Here is a 16,129-nt window from a genome sequence, read left to right on the forward strand (position 1 = left end):
GCTGATAACTCCATCCTGTGTGCTGTTGAGAGGTTTGCCCTTGTTATAGTTTTCAGTAATTCTGAAGTATGATCTGCATTTCTGGGTTGCTTAGCTATCCAAATGTAATGTGATGCGGCTCTTAATTTTTTAGTGACAGGATTTTCTTTTCTCCCCCTCCCCCTCCCCCCCCCGAAAAAAAGGATGGGAAAGAAAAGTAAATGATGTGATCCTATGTTCTTTTGATTTCTGGACACTTTCTTTTTCACCGGTATTCATAACATTATTAAACTATTTTTCTTCAGATGTCATTGAGGTTTGGTTAACCACCTCTGAATACCACTTACCATGAAAACCCTATTCATACAGTCGCCATAAGTTGGGATCAACTTGAAGGCAGTCCATTTCCATTTTTTACTTAATTAGCTCTATGTCTTTTCAAAGGTGTAGTGGTTAAGGTGTTGGACTACGACCTGGGAGACCAGGGTTCAAATCCCCACATAGACATGAAGCTCACTGTGTGACCTTGGGCCAGTCACTGCCTCTCAGCCTCATGAAAACCCTATTCATAGGGTCGCCATAAGTCGGAATCTACTTGAAGGCAGTACATTTACATTTTTACTTTTCAACATCTAGCTTCATTTCGATTGACATTTATAACAGAGATTTTCAGCTCACTCTAGAAAGCACTGAAACTCAAATTCTTGGATCGAAATCAGGAATGGGGAACCTGTGGCCCTCAAGATGTTGCTGGACTTTGTGGCTACCAGTCATTGTGGATATGTTCTACTTCCATTATCAGCGACAGTATGCCTCTGAATACCAGTTGCTGGAAATCCATAAATGGGGAGAATGTGCTCATGCCCTGCTCGTGGTCTTTCCATAGGCATCTGACTGGCCATTGTGAGAACAGGATGATGGACTAGATGAGCCTTTGGTTTGATCTAGCAGGGCACTTCTTCTTAAGGACTTTTGACTGCAACCACCCTCCCTGAACATTGGCTATACTAATGGGACTGATGGAGTTCGACAACTCCTGGAGGATTCCCCTACAGGAAATTCCCCACCCCTGATCTAAATGACTAAGGTCAACGGAACCAATCTGTCTTTCATTTTAGTACTTCAGTTTTAATGCAGACCTTAACAACATGCTACCAACCAAGTCAATTGTAGCCAACCAGGCATGTATTATGATTTGTTTGATAGTCGCTCTTTTTTGGGGGAGGGCTGTATAAAAACATTTATTTACTAAGCTCCAGTGGGCACCTTGAAGTCTAGTAGAACACATCTAGATACTCTGAGCGTATGTTTTGCAGCCCTGCCACAATTGATAGGCAGCTAAACAACCATTCATCCTGTTGTAATCTTAGGGGCTGAAGCATCCAGTTAAATAATTAACACCTCCAAAGGAATCTGTTGACAGGGGTGAATTATCTCAATGACAGTAGGTCTTTGCTTTTTCTGCATTGTGCTTTCTACTTACTTATCTAATATATATATATATATATATATATATATATATATATCAGACAGTAATACTAAGGATTTATTCACACTTTTGTACTGAGATACTAATGAAAAGTTGCCACATTGTGGTCCAAAGACAAGGCTTGTTGCATCTACCTCTGCTGAGGACATATATACTACAGCTCTCAACTACTAGGAAACAACTGAGGGGGGTGGCATCAATGAAAAGGCAAGGCTTGTAGTCTGAATCGACTCCCTGTGTGTAGTGACGGACCAGACAAGAGACCTGAACATTAGTTTACAAATAAGTGTTTACTAGAAGTAAATCATATTTACATTGTAGAGCAAAGAGCTCTGTGCAATGAGCATGGCTGCTATCAACATGAGGGTGGAAGGAAGAGAAGGAAGAAGTGGAGCATAGAGGTAGATTAGGGAGACGGACAAAGTGGTTTCTTTAGTTTCCCATCCCATCTCAACAAGGTATAACCCTGCGTAACCTTTGAGTTCAGGTTCTCAGTGACTCATGAACTGAGTCCTCCAACACCCCATCTCAAAGTTTGGTGTGTTACTGAACTACTTCCATGCCCATTAGATGATGCTAATGCTGTATGCCCAGCAGGGGCTTTGTCACCACATTAGCCACCATTTCTTCAGTTGGACAATATCCTAACTCAACCACCCTCATGCCACCAAGTCCCTTATCTGATTATGCTTGACATCAGTGGTCTCAACTTGTTGCTTTGCATCAGCTTTATGCACCCCTGATTGTCCTCGTGTAGAACTGTGGCTTCAGAGGTCTCCAGTCCCATGTCAGTGAACAGCTGTCTAAGCCAGATCATCTCCTGATATGCAATGGCTACTGCCACATATTCTGCTTCCATGGATGATGCAGCCACAACTTTCTGCTTCTTGCTGGCCCAGTTAATGCCCCCCATACATAAACAGGTTTTATGAAGTGATCTGGCTCATCACATGTCCATAAACCTAGTCAGTTTTGTATGTGTACTGCCTGGCAGCTTGAGTTTTATGTGCAATACCTTTCAAATATCTCATGCTTTACTGCATTCCAGTTATGCTGGGAAGGGTTGGCTACCTTCCTGCTCAGGATGCCTACAGCTGCAGCGATATCTGATCTGGTGACTGTCACAATGAACAGCAGCTTCCCAATCAACGTTTGATACTGGTGATTGTCTGGCAGTGGGACATCGTCATCCCACTCCTTCATGTGATCTATAGCCTTGGGCATCTTGACTCCACATGTCTTCAACATCCTGAACTCCAACAGCATCTCCTCGATCTTCTGCCTCTGGTTGAGGAGGAAGCTCCCATCCTCCCTTTTCTCCACCTGTATGCTCAAATAGTTGGGCCCAGGTCTTTAATTTCCAAGTCTTTATTAGGCCCAGGTACTTAATTTCAAAGTTCTGCCTCTGAGCATGACTTCTGTGGTGTCACTTTCTGCCTCATAGCACAGGATCAAGTCACCTACAGAGACCAGTACATATGTCCACACACACACACCCTTCTGCCTGGTACAGAGGCAGAGGTTTGCCTTCCCTTTGGTGAAACCCAGATTTATGAAAACTCCATTAGTTTTCTCATTCCATATCCTAGTGGCCTGCTTCAGTCCATAAATGCTTTTGTGCAGTTTACATACTGCCCCTTCTAGATCTGTAAATCCTGGTGGTTGTGCCATGTACACAATATTTCCTGATACAGGAACACAGACTTAATGTTGAGATGCCTGACTTGCATCCCCCTGCTGGCTGCCACACTCAGCATCACCCTGATGGTGGTGTGCCTTGCAAGTAGGGCAAAGGTTTAATCATAGTCCTGCCCATATTTTTGGGAATAACCCTTTGCTACTAACCTGGCTTTGTAGCACTCTGTCTCACCATCAGCATTGCACTTTACTTTGAAAGTCCACTTACAGCTGATTGCCTTGCAATTGGGGGGGCAGCTTCATCAGGGTCCAGGTCCCATTCCTGTTCAGTGAGCCCATCTCTTTCTTCATCCACTTGCCTGCCTTGTCCTTAGGCAGCAGGGCAATCTCCTCCTACCTCACTAGTTCTTGGATCTGCTGTGCTTTGGTCATGAGGTCACTGTACCTGGCTGGTCATTCTCTCCAACCTCTTAGGCTTCTGGTGCTCTCTCATTTCCAAACTGAGTTCCTCAGCATTGGCTTTGCTGTCAAATTCAGGCGCATTGGGTCACCCCTACTTTCTCCTTGGGTGCTGTGTGCTAATGTGCTCTGCTTGCAAGTATGCTAGGTTCATCTCCACCAGCTCCATTGTCCCTGACCTTGCAGACTCTTCAAAGTACACGCTGTGGCTAGCTATGATACTACAGACTTGGGGAATAAGAATTCTGTAGCTTTTACTGCAGGGGCTATAACCCACAAAGACCCCCTCAATGGCTCTGTTGCCAAGTTCAGTCCTTTTCTGCTCTGGGATGTGAGCATAGGCCTGGTATCCAAACCTTGGCCCTGTGCCACAATTCAAAGGGCATTTTATCAGTTCATCTGGTTAGCAGTCTCTTCTGTATATATACAATTATGGACACTGCCTCTTCCCAAAGAGTTTGCATCAGACAGTATGCACCTTACTATGTCCAAAATACATCAGTTTCATCTCTCAGTGACACCATTTTGTTCTGGTGTATAACTGGCAGTCCTTTGGTGCATGATGCCGTGCGTCTGCCTCCATCTCCCTTCCCATGTATTCTCCCCATTGTCAGTGCAGATGGCACCCAAAGTTCTGTGGAATTTGTTGCTGACTGCCACAACAAACACTTTCAGCTTGTTCAGCTCCGGGTCCTTGTGCTTGTTGTTGATTGTGGTGAATCTGGAATAGTCATCAATAAAAATAAGAGAGTACTTACCCCCACCTGGGGTTATGGCATCAATTGGTCCACAGAGATCGGAGTGTACAAGCTCCACTTGCCTCATGGCCCTGCTCTTGCTTACCTTGTGAAGTGGGGCAATGGAATGCTTTCAAACCAGCATTGGCCAACAGCTCCCATCCTTATCTACAACAAAGCATATGCCATTGGTTTGTGCCTGTGCAGGCTGCTAGCAGTTTCAGTGTAGATGTGGCACTTGCAGGGAGTAAACAAGGCTCTCCTTTCTCCCTAGTCAATCTGTTTCCTTCAATCAGCAAAGGTGAGGACAGCACAGATCTTTATAGCACACAGACAGCCAGGCTCTTAAGGGAATAGTCACTGTCTCTGAGTTAGAAAGAAACACCTCTATTTCGATGTCAATGAATATTTAATCAATGGATTGGCTTAAGGCTAGACAGCTGATAAATCATCCAAGCAGAACCATCAGGGTGCTCTTGAAGTTGGGTGCTACTAATTATCTGTCAGCCTGAGATTCTGGGTCAGCACCAGCAACTCCACAGCAGCCATCAGTGCTGCTGCAAAGGGACCGAATCCTTCAAAATGTAAACAGGATAATTGCTAAAGGGCACTTATATGGTACCACATGGAGCAGGCAAAGTTGCCAGTTCCTCTGCACGCCATGGCGTCAGTATAAGAGAGGTGAATGCAAACCTTTGCCCACCTCATCTAACAATAGAGGCTTGAGGAGAGTCTTTCTCTGGCAGATGACAGCTAGATTTTAACTCTGGTATGGCTGGAATCTTAGCTTGTTTAGAAGTTCCAGGGAAGAGAGGAAATTGTGCTTCTAAGTCCTATTCTAAGAACATAAGAAGGGCCTGCTGGATCAGGCCAGTAGTTCATCTTGTCCAGCATCCTTTTCTCACAGTGGCCAACCAGATGCACATGGGAAGCTCACAAGCCAGACATGAGTGCAAGAGCAGTCTCCCCTCCTATGGTTTCCAGCAACTAGTATTCAGATGCATCCTGCCTCCGACTCTGATTCTAAAGAAGGGGAATGCCTGTTCTGTCTCTCCATTGGAAGAATGTGTATCTTACCCCGGGATATAGATGTGTATCATAGGAACACAGGAAGCTGTCTTACACTGAGTCAGATCATTGGCCCATCTAGCTCAGTATTGTCTACAATAACTGGCAGCACCTGTCTAGGGTTACAGATAGAGGACATTCTCAGTCCTACTTGGAGATGGAACTAGAGACATTCTACATGCAAAGCAGGTGGTCTTCCAGTGAGCTGCAGCATTTTCCCATTCCCTTTGGACAAAACCTGAAAGATGTGGGAAGAGGAAGTGCTTCCTATCTTTCTGCTTCTATGGAATGTCTGAAGTGAATCTTGGTGTGCTCTAATATTTATAGCTCTATAAACCTCTGTATATCCCACCACAGCTACTGCAGCTGTGTAAGATGCTGCTGCCAAATGTAACTAGTGCTCAACATACCCATATAATTTTAGGAGGTTTTCTCCCACCTTGCCTTTAACATGCTTCTGTAACTCTCAAAGGTAAATGGGTTTTCATTTTAATTTCCAACCTTGTTGTTTTTCCAGATCCTGTAAGCAGAGTCTGTTTGAAACCAAAGAACCCAGGGGATGCTTTGAGCACATACATAAATGCTAACTACATTCGGGTAAGTAAACTGATGTGCATTGTGAGAATTTGCCTTTTTATATTTCCTTTTCCTGCTAAGCAGCAAGAAATACTTTTTTGCTTTACTTGGTACATCATCCAAAATTAATAGCTGGCTTTGCTAAATGAAAGACCGCCATGTTTCTCTTTACTTCTGCTTTCCACCTACTTGTGTGCTTTGTTTAAAGTTTGGGACATATCTAGGTTATACACCAGACATTCATTTCTCAGAAATGGGGAGCTACCATGGCTTCTACTTTATCCCAGAATCCTAGGTGTGAAATCTGATCTCTATAGTACGTGGGAGGGATTTATTCAGCCTGAAATCACCATCTTGGAACTGAGTCTACAAGCTGACCGCTTATGGGTACAAGCTCCAGACTAATTTTTGTACTTTTTTGTGTTGGGTTTTTTCCCCTCATCCCTTTCAGCCCCTGCATTTTGTAACATTTTATCTGATGAAGAGTTCTGGAGAACTTGAAAGCTTTCCACAGTTTTATGATGTTGCGGTTGATCCCAATAAAGGTATCGCCCAACTGGATTTGGAGGGTTTTTTCCCCCTTAGGAACCAACATGGCTATATTTCCTTCTATTTTTTAAACTTGATTTTATTAAGCTCCACTCCATTCCTTTTCTTATCACACCTCCTTACATGGTGTTGTGCTGTCAGGTACAGTTTTCTTTCTGTCACATTCCTCTTGCTTGGATCCTGAGTCGTCCTTCCATGAATGGAACAAGCTGATCCAGAGGAAGCTCCCACTGACAGAAGAAGAGCTCTGCTGGATCAGGCCAAAGGCCATCTTCCCATAGGCATCTTGTTCTTACAGTGGCCAACCAGATGCCTATGGGAAGCCCGCAAGCAGGACCTGAGTGCAACAGCAGCTTTCCATTCCAACCCCAAGGTCACATTCCTGGTCAGTAACCGCCAGTTCAGACTACATGAGCATGAATGTGAAATTATGATTATATCTTTTTTGCCCCAATGCGCATCACGTTACACTTTCTAACATTGAACTGTATTTTCCATTTTACTGCCCTTTCACCCAGCTTGGAGATCATTTTGGATCTCTTTGTAATCTCTTTTTGTTTTACCCATCCTGAACAATGTAGTATCACCAGCGGATTTGACTGTCTCATTACTCACCCCTAACTCTGGATAATTTATGAACAAGTTAAAAACCACAGTTCCCAATACTGATCTTTGTGGGGGAGCTCCACTTTTTACATCCCTCCTTTGCGGAAACTGCCCATTTATTCCAACTCTCTGCTTCCTATGACTTAACCATTTCCTGATCCACAGGAGAACATCTCCTCTTATTCCATTACTGCTAAGCTTACTTGGGAGTCGTTCATGAAGGACTTTGTGAAAAGCTTTTTGAAAATCCAAATACAATATATTAGGTGTGCTTTTTTTTTGCTAATTCCCCCCTCCCCCTGAAGCCCCTGTGCCATCACCTATGCAGTTGCTGATAGTGCCCCAATCTTTTAGAGCAGGTTTTGGGATTGCTCAGGTGGCTGTTAGGGGGGCAGGAGGATGAAAAAATCTGCTTGTCTCCTTTGCACCAGTGGGAGCATCCCATGAGTGGAGTTTGGCTCACTTACACTCCAAGCCTCTGTAAATAAAATGTTATAAGCAATAAAGAACCAATAGGATATATCTAGCAAATTATAACATCATAATATATTATTTCAGGCCACCTCCCAATGGTCGGTATTTTGCGAGTAAGATTCAGTTGCATATTGGAAATTTAGATTTGTTGATTAAAGTGGATTAAAGAGCTCTGGTGCAAAAAAATCCAGGGCTATTTTTTATTTTTTTAAAACAGATTCTTGCAGAGGGAAAAGTGATGGAGCAATGCAATTAAATGTGTGGGATAAATGACTGATTAATAGGAAGACGTATAACCACCATGCATGCAAATAAGGATGAAATCAAGATGAATGTTCATTGTTCTATAACCTCCCTGAACACAAATTGGAAAGAATACTCATTAAAGACCTCTGCATAAGCATCTAACCTCTACTTAAGCTTTGTGCAAGCAAATCAGGATGAATGTTTAATAAAGAGGTCATCTGAAGGAGCTGTTAGATTAGTGAATGCACTTTAAGCTGAAGGGCTATGCAGGCTATCTGTGTTCTCTTCTTATTTAGGTGCCCGTTTCTTTTATACAAATAGATGGTAAAACTTTTTATCATTCAAGTGTAATGTGTCTTTTTCTCAACCAGGGTTATGGTGGCCAGGAGAAGGCTTTCATTGCAACCCAGGGCCCAATGATTAATACAGTGAATGATTTCTGGCTGATGGTATGGCAAGAGGGCAGTCCTGTTATTGTTATGATCACAAAGCTGAAGGAGAAAAATGAGGTATGATTTCTCAGCTTAGTAACTTGTGAAAATTATCCTTTAGATATGGAATGCAATCATACAAGCCTACGCTGGTATCCAAACATCATCATGATGAATGCTGTTAGTCTGAAGCACACAGAGAAAACCAAATTTATAACTGCTATTTTAGATCAGAAAGTGATCAATGAATAAATAATAACCACAGTACAGCAATTTATTTTGAGAATGGGAGTTATATATACTGAGGATGCTTCCTTGCCTGAAAGGGACAGTGCTGAAGTATGAGAGGATCAGTCCTTGAGAAACAAACGGGCCAATCCTTCCAAATAAGAATGTCATCTGTGCATTAAACCAATGGTGCACTTAGGTGACTGTAAGATTGCCCCCCCTTATATACCAAATAGACCACTGCACTCTGCAGGTGAGGACCTCCTGCAGATACCATCTTATCCATTCCACACAACATAGGAATTGGATCTTTATTGTTGTAGCACCTACACTTTGGAATTTCCTCCCCTTAAATATTAGACAGGCACCATCTCTGTTGTCTTTTAGGCACCTTCTGAAACCCTCCTCTTCCAAAAAGCCTTTTAGGTAGAGACCTACTCTGTATTGGAATTCTTTTTAAATATTTTTATTGTTTTATCTCTTTTTATTGGTGCCCTGGGTTCCTTTTGGGAGGAAAGACAAGATATAAATTTAATTAATGATAACTCAGATTCTGGACTGAATGGTTTTTACACAGAAAGGGCTGCGCTGCTAATGTGTATTACTTCAAAATGTGGTAAACAAGACCTGCCACATTTGGGGGACCCTTCTGCTTGTTCTGTTGACTTGGGCCCTGGACCTCTGCCCAAACTGTTACCCCGATACCACCATTGTATTGAAGTGGCAGCGGGCAGGTACTGCTCAAGATAAGAGTCTAGACAACTTATTGAGGAGCTATGTATATAACTATTATTCTGTCCAAAATATATTCACATAATATCTAAAATATTGTATTTTAAGGGAACATGAAATATTAATTAAACCGTTCTTTGTCTAACCTGATCAAAACGCTTCTGGAAACCTACCCTGCTGTAATATGACCTAAAGAAGAAATTTTTTCCCAAAGGAAATGCCAAATTTTTAAACACTTCTAACTCTGCTTGAAAATGACTTGAAAGAAACACCCAATGGTTTTCAACGTATCAGGAAGCCCTGTGTTTACCTGAATTGCTCAGGGTCATTACAGCACTGTTTATCTGCATTGTGGTGGACTGACAGTGGCAATTTCCTCCTAATAAAAGAGAGGGAGACATCTTAAATAGTTCCCAGGCTATATGGAGAAAGACTTTGTTTACATGAAATGCTGACATTTCACTGTGAAGCCCTGGCATGAGTATTAAGAACTATTTTTATGGTAGATGAATGAATCAGTCATTTGCTACTGGAAGCTAAGTATGGAAAGATCTGTCAATTTCTGTTCTCTCAGTTTCTCGTTTTTCCAGTCTTAAATTCAGTTCTTCATGTTTCTGCAGCAATTTGCAGAAATTAATACATATATATATATATATATCCTCATGAAAATTATCCAGCATTTTAGTGTGAATTTTTCCTGAAAAACACATTTAGCAGTTTTGACTAACATACACATTTTTGCAAGTCATTTTTCATCATTTAATGCATTTTTGCATGCTATTTTCACTCATATATTCTTTTTTATCCACACTTTTCCCACAATGGGTATTTTATTTTTCTGATTATTATTTTAATACATATCAGATCCATATCAGAGGCTTCATCCCTTTCCTCATCTCCTTGTAAATAATAACACTGTTGCTTTTAATTGAAAAATAATGGCATGGATGAAAATGTGCACCCACCCCCCCAAAAAAAAAACCCTAAGCATTTTGAGTACCTTATTGCTAAATTCATATACACCAGAGGAGAGAAAACAGGACCCCATCTTCATCTCATTTCAGTGATTTGGAACAAAATTTTCTTATGTATTTCTTATGTATTTAGACCAGCCTTTCCCAACCTTTGGGGCTCCATCTGTTGCTGAACTACAACTCCCATCAGCCCCAGCCAGCATGGCCAGTGTTCAGGAATTATGGGAATTGTAGTCCAGCAACATCTGGGGACCCAAAGGTTGGAAAAGACCATTTATAATCTGACCTTCACCCAAAGATCTTAGGGCACTGAGGGCAGGTAACAGAACAGAATTCAATAAAATACAATGTTCATACATAAGATCATAGAAACATAGTAAGAACAATATAGTGACAACCTTATGTTGCTTGTCAGTAACAGTTTTAGCATAACAGCCATCATTTAAATGGGCCCCAAAAAGCCTAATATCATCATCAACAACAAAGTGGAGTGCTCCTATTCAGGTCTCCAGCCACTCCATTCCATTCTCTCCTCCCTAGGTTTTGATCTCCCCCTACCCATTTGTTAGCATTCCCACAGAGCATACTCAGTCCTCATTGGGTTGTTTGGGAGGGGGCTCCCTCCTCTTAGGGGTTTTCCCTAATGTTATTTTGTACTTCTTCAAAACTTGGAGATCCAGGGTTGTATCCAACTAAGTTCTACTCAGGGTAGACCCATTAAGATTAATGAACTTAAGCTAGTCATCTCCATTAATTTCAATGGGTCTACTCTGAGTGTGACTAGCACTGGATACAACGCTCAGAAGACTGATACTTTGTACATGGATGCTGCCATTTTGGTCACATAAAAACAGGCACTCAGTTAATGAATGTGCTACTGACTTTTATGAGGAGGAGGAGGAGTTCTAGTCGTAATGTGATCGTTATTATCTAGGCACCTAAAAAGTGAGATACTGTACAAACATAAGAAGAAGAGGGCTTATAATAAAAAAGAAATCAAACTACAAAACTAAAAACTGGAGCAAGAGAAGTAAAAAACAATTAGTCATTGGTTAGGTGAGATAATTAAGCCTTGGTCCATCTAGTTCAGTATTGTCTACACTTACTGGCATCAGCTCTCCAAGGTTTCAGACAGGGAGTCTTACTAGGAATTGACTCTCTGCATGCAAAGCAGATACTCCACCAGTGAGCTACAGTCCTTCCCGTTAGATGTGTTGTCATTATTTTAAAGAAGAAAATCCATTAAATGAATTCTATTGACTGGTAAAGGTTTGTATAGATAAGAACCACTAAGAAGAAAAACACACAGAAGATATGAAACAGAGGAAGAGGTAAGCAACAAACGACAAGCAACTAAGAACTCAAGAATGTGAAAAGTCAGGAGAGGAACATAGAGGAATCATAAGTGGGAAATATCAGGAGCTACAATATGATTGCCTAATTAGATCAGAGGTTCCCTGTCATCCCATCTGAGCTGTCAGGCTTTTATGTTTGGGCTAGGCTTGTTTACATTTCCCATCCTGAACTGGGTCAGAACTGGACCATTCCAATTAGAAATCCTACAGCTTCTGCAAGGGGAGTAATGGGCTCCAACAGAATGGAATTCAAGTCACCAGTATTCAATAATTAGACATGATTCAACACTGTAGAATCATATCCACTCTTTAAAAAGTAACCAGTAATAAGCTAGAAGCTTCTGGAACCTGTCTCTCCCTCCACTCAACAGCAACAACAACATGCTGTCTGGAATAATGACCACTGAGGACAACAAAATTAGTGCAGTAATATGATGGGTTACATTTATTACTCTACCCTTAGACTTTTCTTCACAGTCCAATCTCAGTTCTTTCAGCAACTCTTGATTCAATGCATTTGGCTGCTTTCTGCATATATTTTTGGACTTGTAAATCATTCCATTGTCCTATATGGGAAACATTCGATCCTATCACTAACAGTTTCCCTAGTATATTATTATTTATTTTTATTCCTTCAATTTATATCCCACCCTTCCTCTCAAAAAAGCCCAGGCGGCATATCGTCAGCTTCACTCTTACTAATGGACTTAGATCTGCATTACACTGCTGATTAATCTCTTCATTAATAGCAGCAGCAGCAATATCATTGCTATTATTATTATTATTATTCCTTAAACCACTAGGTGCCATACAAAACTAGGTAGAAAGTGAAACAAACAAATAAAACAAACCTATAAGAAAGACCAGGCTTTGGTTCCCAATTGCAAGCCAATTAAATAGGGATGTGCAGATATCTGTGATTTTCCTTTCCCAAAGGGGGGGAAAAGGCATGTTTCCAGTTACAGATAAGTGCTATGAATAAAGCAACTGGCTGATGAGCAGTTTGTCATGGATGTTGAAAAAAGAAATGGAATAAGCAGCAGCTTCTGGTAGATGTTGTTCAGCAATTCAGCCAAGGCTGTAAACACTCTAGTCACCAGATCAAAGCATTTCCATTAGCCACACCTGGAGGGGGAATGGGTTGATCTGCGGATTGGTTGTGAAATCTTTTTGAACCTGAATTTTTTTTAAAAACGCCCCCACCAGGTTTTACAGCAAAAGGGACAGGGTTTGACTAGTGCTCTGCGCCCCTCTTTTCAGAAGAGAGAGGTGGAGACGTACTGCAACTAGCAGAAGAGTGAGTGTGTTTCTATCCCAAGTATATTACTATTGTGCAACAACTCAGCACCATGCATAATGCCACAGAATGAAAATTGCCCGGTACTCACTCCCCAATCTGCGGGGATGTGCAGTTTTATGACGTCTTGGTGTATCTAAATGGAAAGAACTGCAATGACATTTAGATCCAAAAGAACTTGCAACATAATTATTCAGAAATTTCCATTCCTGCTGTAGATCCATTTTTGCAAAAATATATCCGAAACAGAAGTGTCCCACTTTTTTTTCTCTTTCTTGCAACTTCTATGTCTTCAGTGCTGTGTGAGGGTCTCAAGTTCAATAGCTGGAGCTTTTCTAGCATGGAGGCACAGTGTCAGGAAACATTTGGCCTGTTGTGTTGGTTGGTTGGTTGGTTGGCTTTTCTTTTCTTTTCTTTTCTTGTTGTGAACCTGTTCCAGAAAACAAAAAGTGGTAACTAGTGCTAAGAAAATGAAATCTTTTCAAGGGACACTCAATAGGCACAAAACAGATGAATGCAACAACTGTGGTTAAAAAGCCCTTTAAAGCACATCAGCACACAAACTTACCCCATGTGGAGAGGACTGCAGCTTTAATTTAGCAATTGTTTTTAAGCCAGACATTTATGTGCAGCATCAGGATTTAAACAGAACATTTTAACATGTGCTAGCATAATAGGGCTTTTTTTAAAGTGTAGGCAATTTTTAAAAACCAGCTCATTGTGTGGGAAAAGTGAACTTGTATCACTTGCAAAGGTTTAACCTCAATGTGTTTTGAAGATGCAGAATTACAACTCCTATTTCTAATCTAACATTTATTTTGCATAAACTGTGTGTTGGCTGGGGTTTTTTTCCACCTTCCATTATCTGTTCACAAAACAAGGTGTGTAAAGACAACTGTAACAAATAAGGAGGAGGGAGATGTAAACTTGGCAGTAACGACTAACAAAGGTTTGCGCACAGTAAGAAGAACTGAGAAAACAGCTCTAATGGTGCTCAGTAATAGTCTTCATAAAAATGTAGGAAGGAAGCCAGGCCATAAATCACATGGTCTTCGATGTCTGTATACTAATGCCCAGAGTATGGGAAACAAACAGGATGAACTTGAACTCTTAATACAGGAGGGTAAATACAACTTGATAGGTATAACTGAAACTTGGTGGGATAATAATAATAATAATAATAATAATAATAATAATAATAATAATAATAATAATTTTATTTATTGGTCGCCTATCTGTCCAGGTTAATGGACACTCTAGGCGACTTACAATAAAAAACAATACATCATATACAATATACAAAATAAAACACAGTCATAGTCAATTTAAAATCAGTTTCCAATTAAAACATCATAAAACTAACCCTCCCCAATCCCATAGGCCTGCCTGAATAGCCAGGTTTTTAAGGCTCAGCGAAAACCTGTCAGGGAGGGAGTATGTCGAAGATCAAGAGGAAGGGAGTTCCAGAGGGTGGGGGCCACAATCGAGAAAGCCCTCTCTCTGGTCCACACCAGCCTAGCTATTTTAACCGGTGGGACCGAGAGAAGGTCTTGTGAGGCTGATCTTGTCAGGCGGCATAATTGGTGACTCTGGAGGTGCTCCTTCAGATAAACTGGGCCGAAACCGTTTAGGGTTTTAAAGGTCAATACCAACACCTTGAATTGGGCCCGGTAGACAACTGGTAGCCAGTGAAGATCCATTAACACTGGAGTGATGTGATCACGGCGACGGCTGTGCTTGATCAAGCGCGCTGCCACATTCTGTACCAGCTGTAACTTCCAGACCGTTTTCAAGGGTAACCCCACGTAGAGCGCATTACAGTAGTCCAAGCGAGAGGAGACCAGGGCATGTATCACTTGTGGGAGCAGATGAACAGGAAGGTAGGGACACAGCCTTTGTATCAGACGTAATTGATACCAAGCTGCCCAACTCACTGCTGACACCTGAGCCTCCATGGACAGCTGGGAGTCAAGAATGACCCCAAGGCTGTGGACCTGGTCTTTCAGGGGTAATCTCACCCCATTAAGCATCAGGTCTGTAATACCCAGCCTCCCTTTGTCTCCCACAAGCAACACCTCGGTCTTGTCAGGATTCAGCTTCAGCCTGTTCTCTCCCATCCATCCACTTACAGATTCCAGGCACTTGGACATGGTATCTACAGCCAACTCTGGTGAGGACTTAAATGAGAGATAGAGCTGAGTGTCATCCGCATATTGGTGACACTTCAGCCCAAAACTCCTGATGATGGCCCCCAGCAGTTTCACATAGATGTTAAACAGCATGGGAGAGAGGATAGAGCCCTGTGGTACTCCACAATTAAGAGACCAAGGGTCTGAAACCTCATCTCCCAAAGCTACCCTCTGGTGCCTATTTGAGAGATAGGAATGGAACCACTGTAAAACAGTGCCCCCCATTCCCAATCCCTCAAGGCGATCCAAAAGGATACCATGGTCAACAGTATCGAAAGCCGCTGAGAGATCTAGGAGGACGAGGAAGGTATACTCCCCCCTATCCAGCGCCCTCCTCATATCATCCACCAGAGCGACCAAGGCTGTTTCAGTTCCATGCCCAGTCCTGAAACCCGATTGGAATGGATCTAAATAATCCGTTTCCTCCAAGTGTGTCTGTAACTGTAACTGATGACTCCCATGACTGGAATACAGCAATTGAAGGATATAACTTGTTCAAAAAAGAACAGAAGCAATAGAAAGGGAGGAACAGTTGTGCTATATGTTAAAAATATATATCCCTGCACAGAAATACAGGAGTTCCACCAAGAATACCTCAATTTAAATTAATGGGGCAAGGAATACAAGGAATATGGTGGTTGGAATCTACTACTGACCACCCAATCAAGAAGATGCGGATGAAACTTTTGAAAAGCAAAATGCCAATGTTTCGAAGAGGCATAATATAGTAGTAATGGAAGACTGCAATTACCCCAATATCTGTTGGGAGATAAATTCTGCTGGCCCCTCCAAGAAATTCCTGACTTAACTTTCTCCTACAGAAAGTGGAAGAAGCAACTAGAACAGCCTTTCCCAACCAGTGTGCCTCCAGATGTTGCTGGACTACAATCCCCATCTTTCCTGACCATTAGCAATGCTGGCTGAGGCTGATGGTAGTTGTGGTCCAACAACATATGGAGGCACACTGGTTGGGAAAGGCTGAACTAGAAGATCAGTTACCTTTGACTTGATTCTAATAGAGAATAAGGATGACTTGGTGGATGAAGTGGCAATTACAGGAACTCTGGGGGAAAGTGACACTATACTTGAGTTCTTGATTTTA

The 16,129-nt window shown here is 41.8% G+C and overlaps 1 protein-coding gene across 1 annotated transcript in view; it reads left to right on the forward strand.

The window, feature by feature from the left end:
• PTPRR (protein tyrosine phosphatase receptor type R) overlaps window positions 1-16,129 on the forward strand; it is a 191,062-nt gene that overhangs the window by 157,231 nt on the left and 17,702 nt on the right. Inside the window, exons 9-10 of the mRNA XM_061637817.1 lie at window positions 5,888-5,967; window positions 8,193-8,330. Of these exons, the coding sequence (XP_061493801.1) occupies window positions 5,888-5,967; window positions 8,193-8,330 (218 nt within the window). The remainder of the gene's footprint in view (window positions 1-5,887; window positions 5,968-8,192; window positions 8,331-16,129) is intronic.

This window comes from Rhineura floridana, chromosome 8, assembly GCF_030035675.1.
Source record: "Rhineura floridana isolate rRhiFlo1 chromosome 8, rRhiFlo1.hap2, whole genome shotgun sequence".
Taxonomy (NCBI): Eukaryota; Metazoa; Chordata; class Lepidosauria; order Squamata; family Rhineuridae; genus Rhineura; species Rhineura floridana.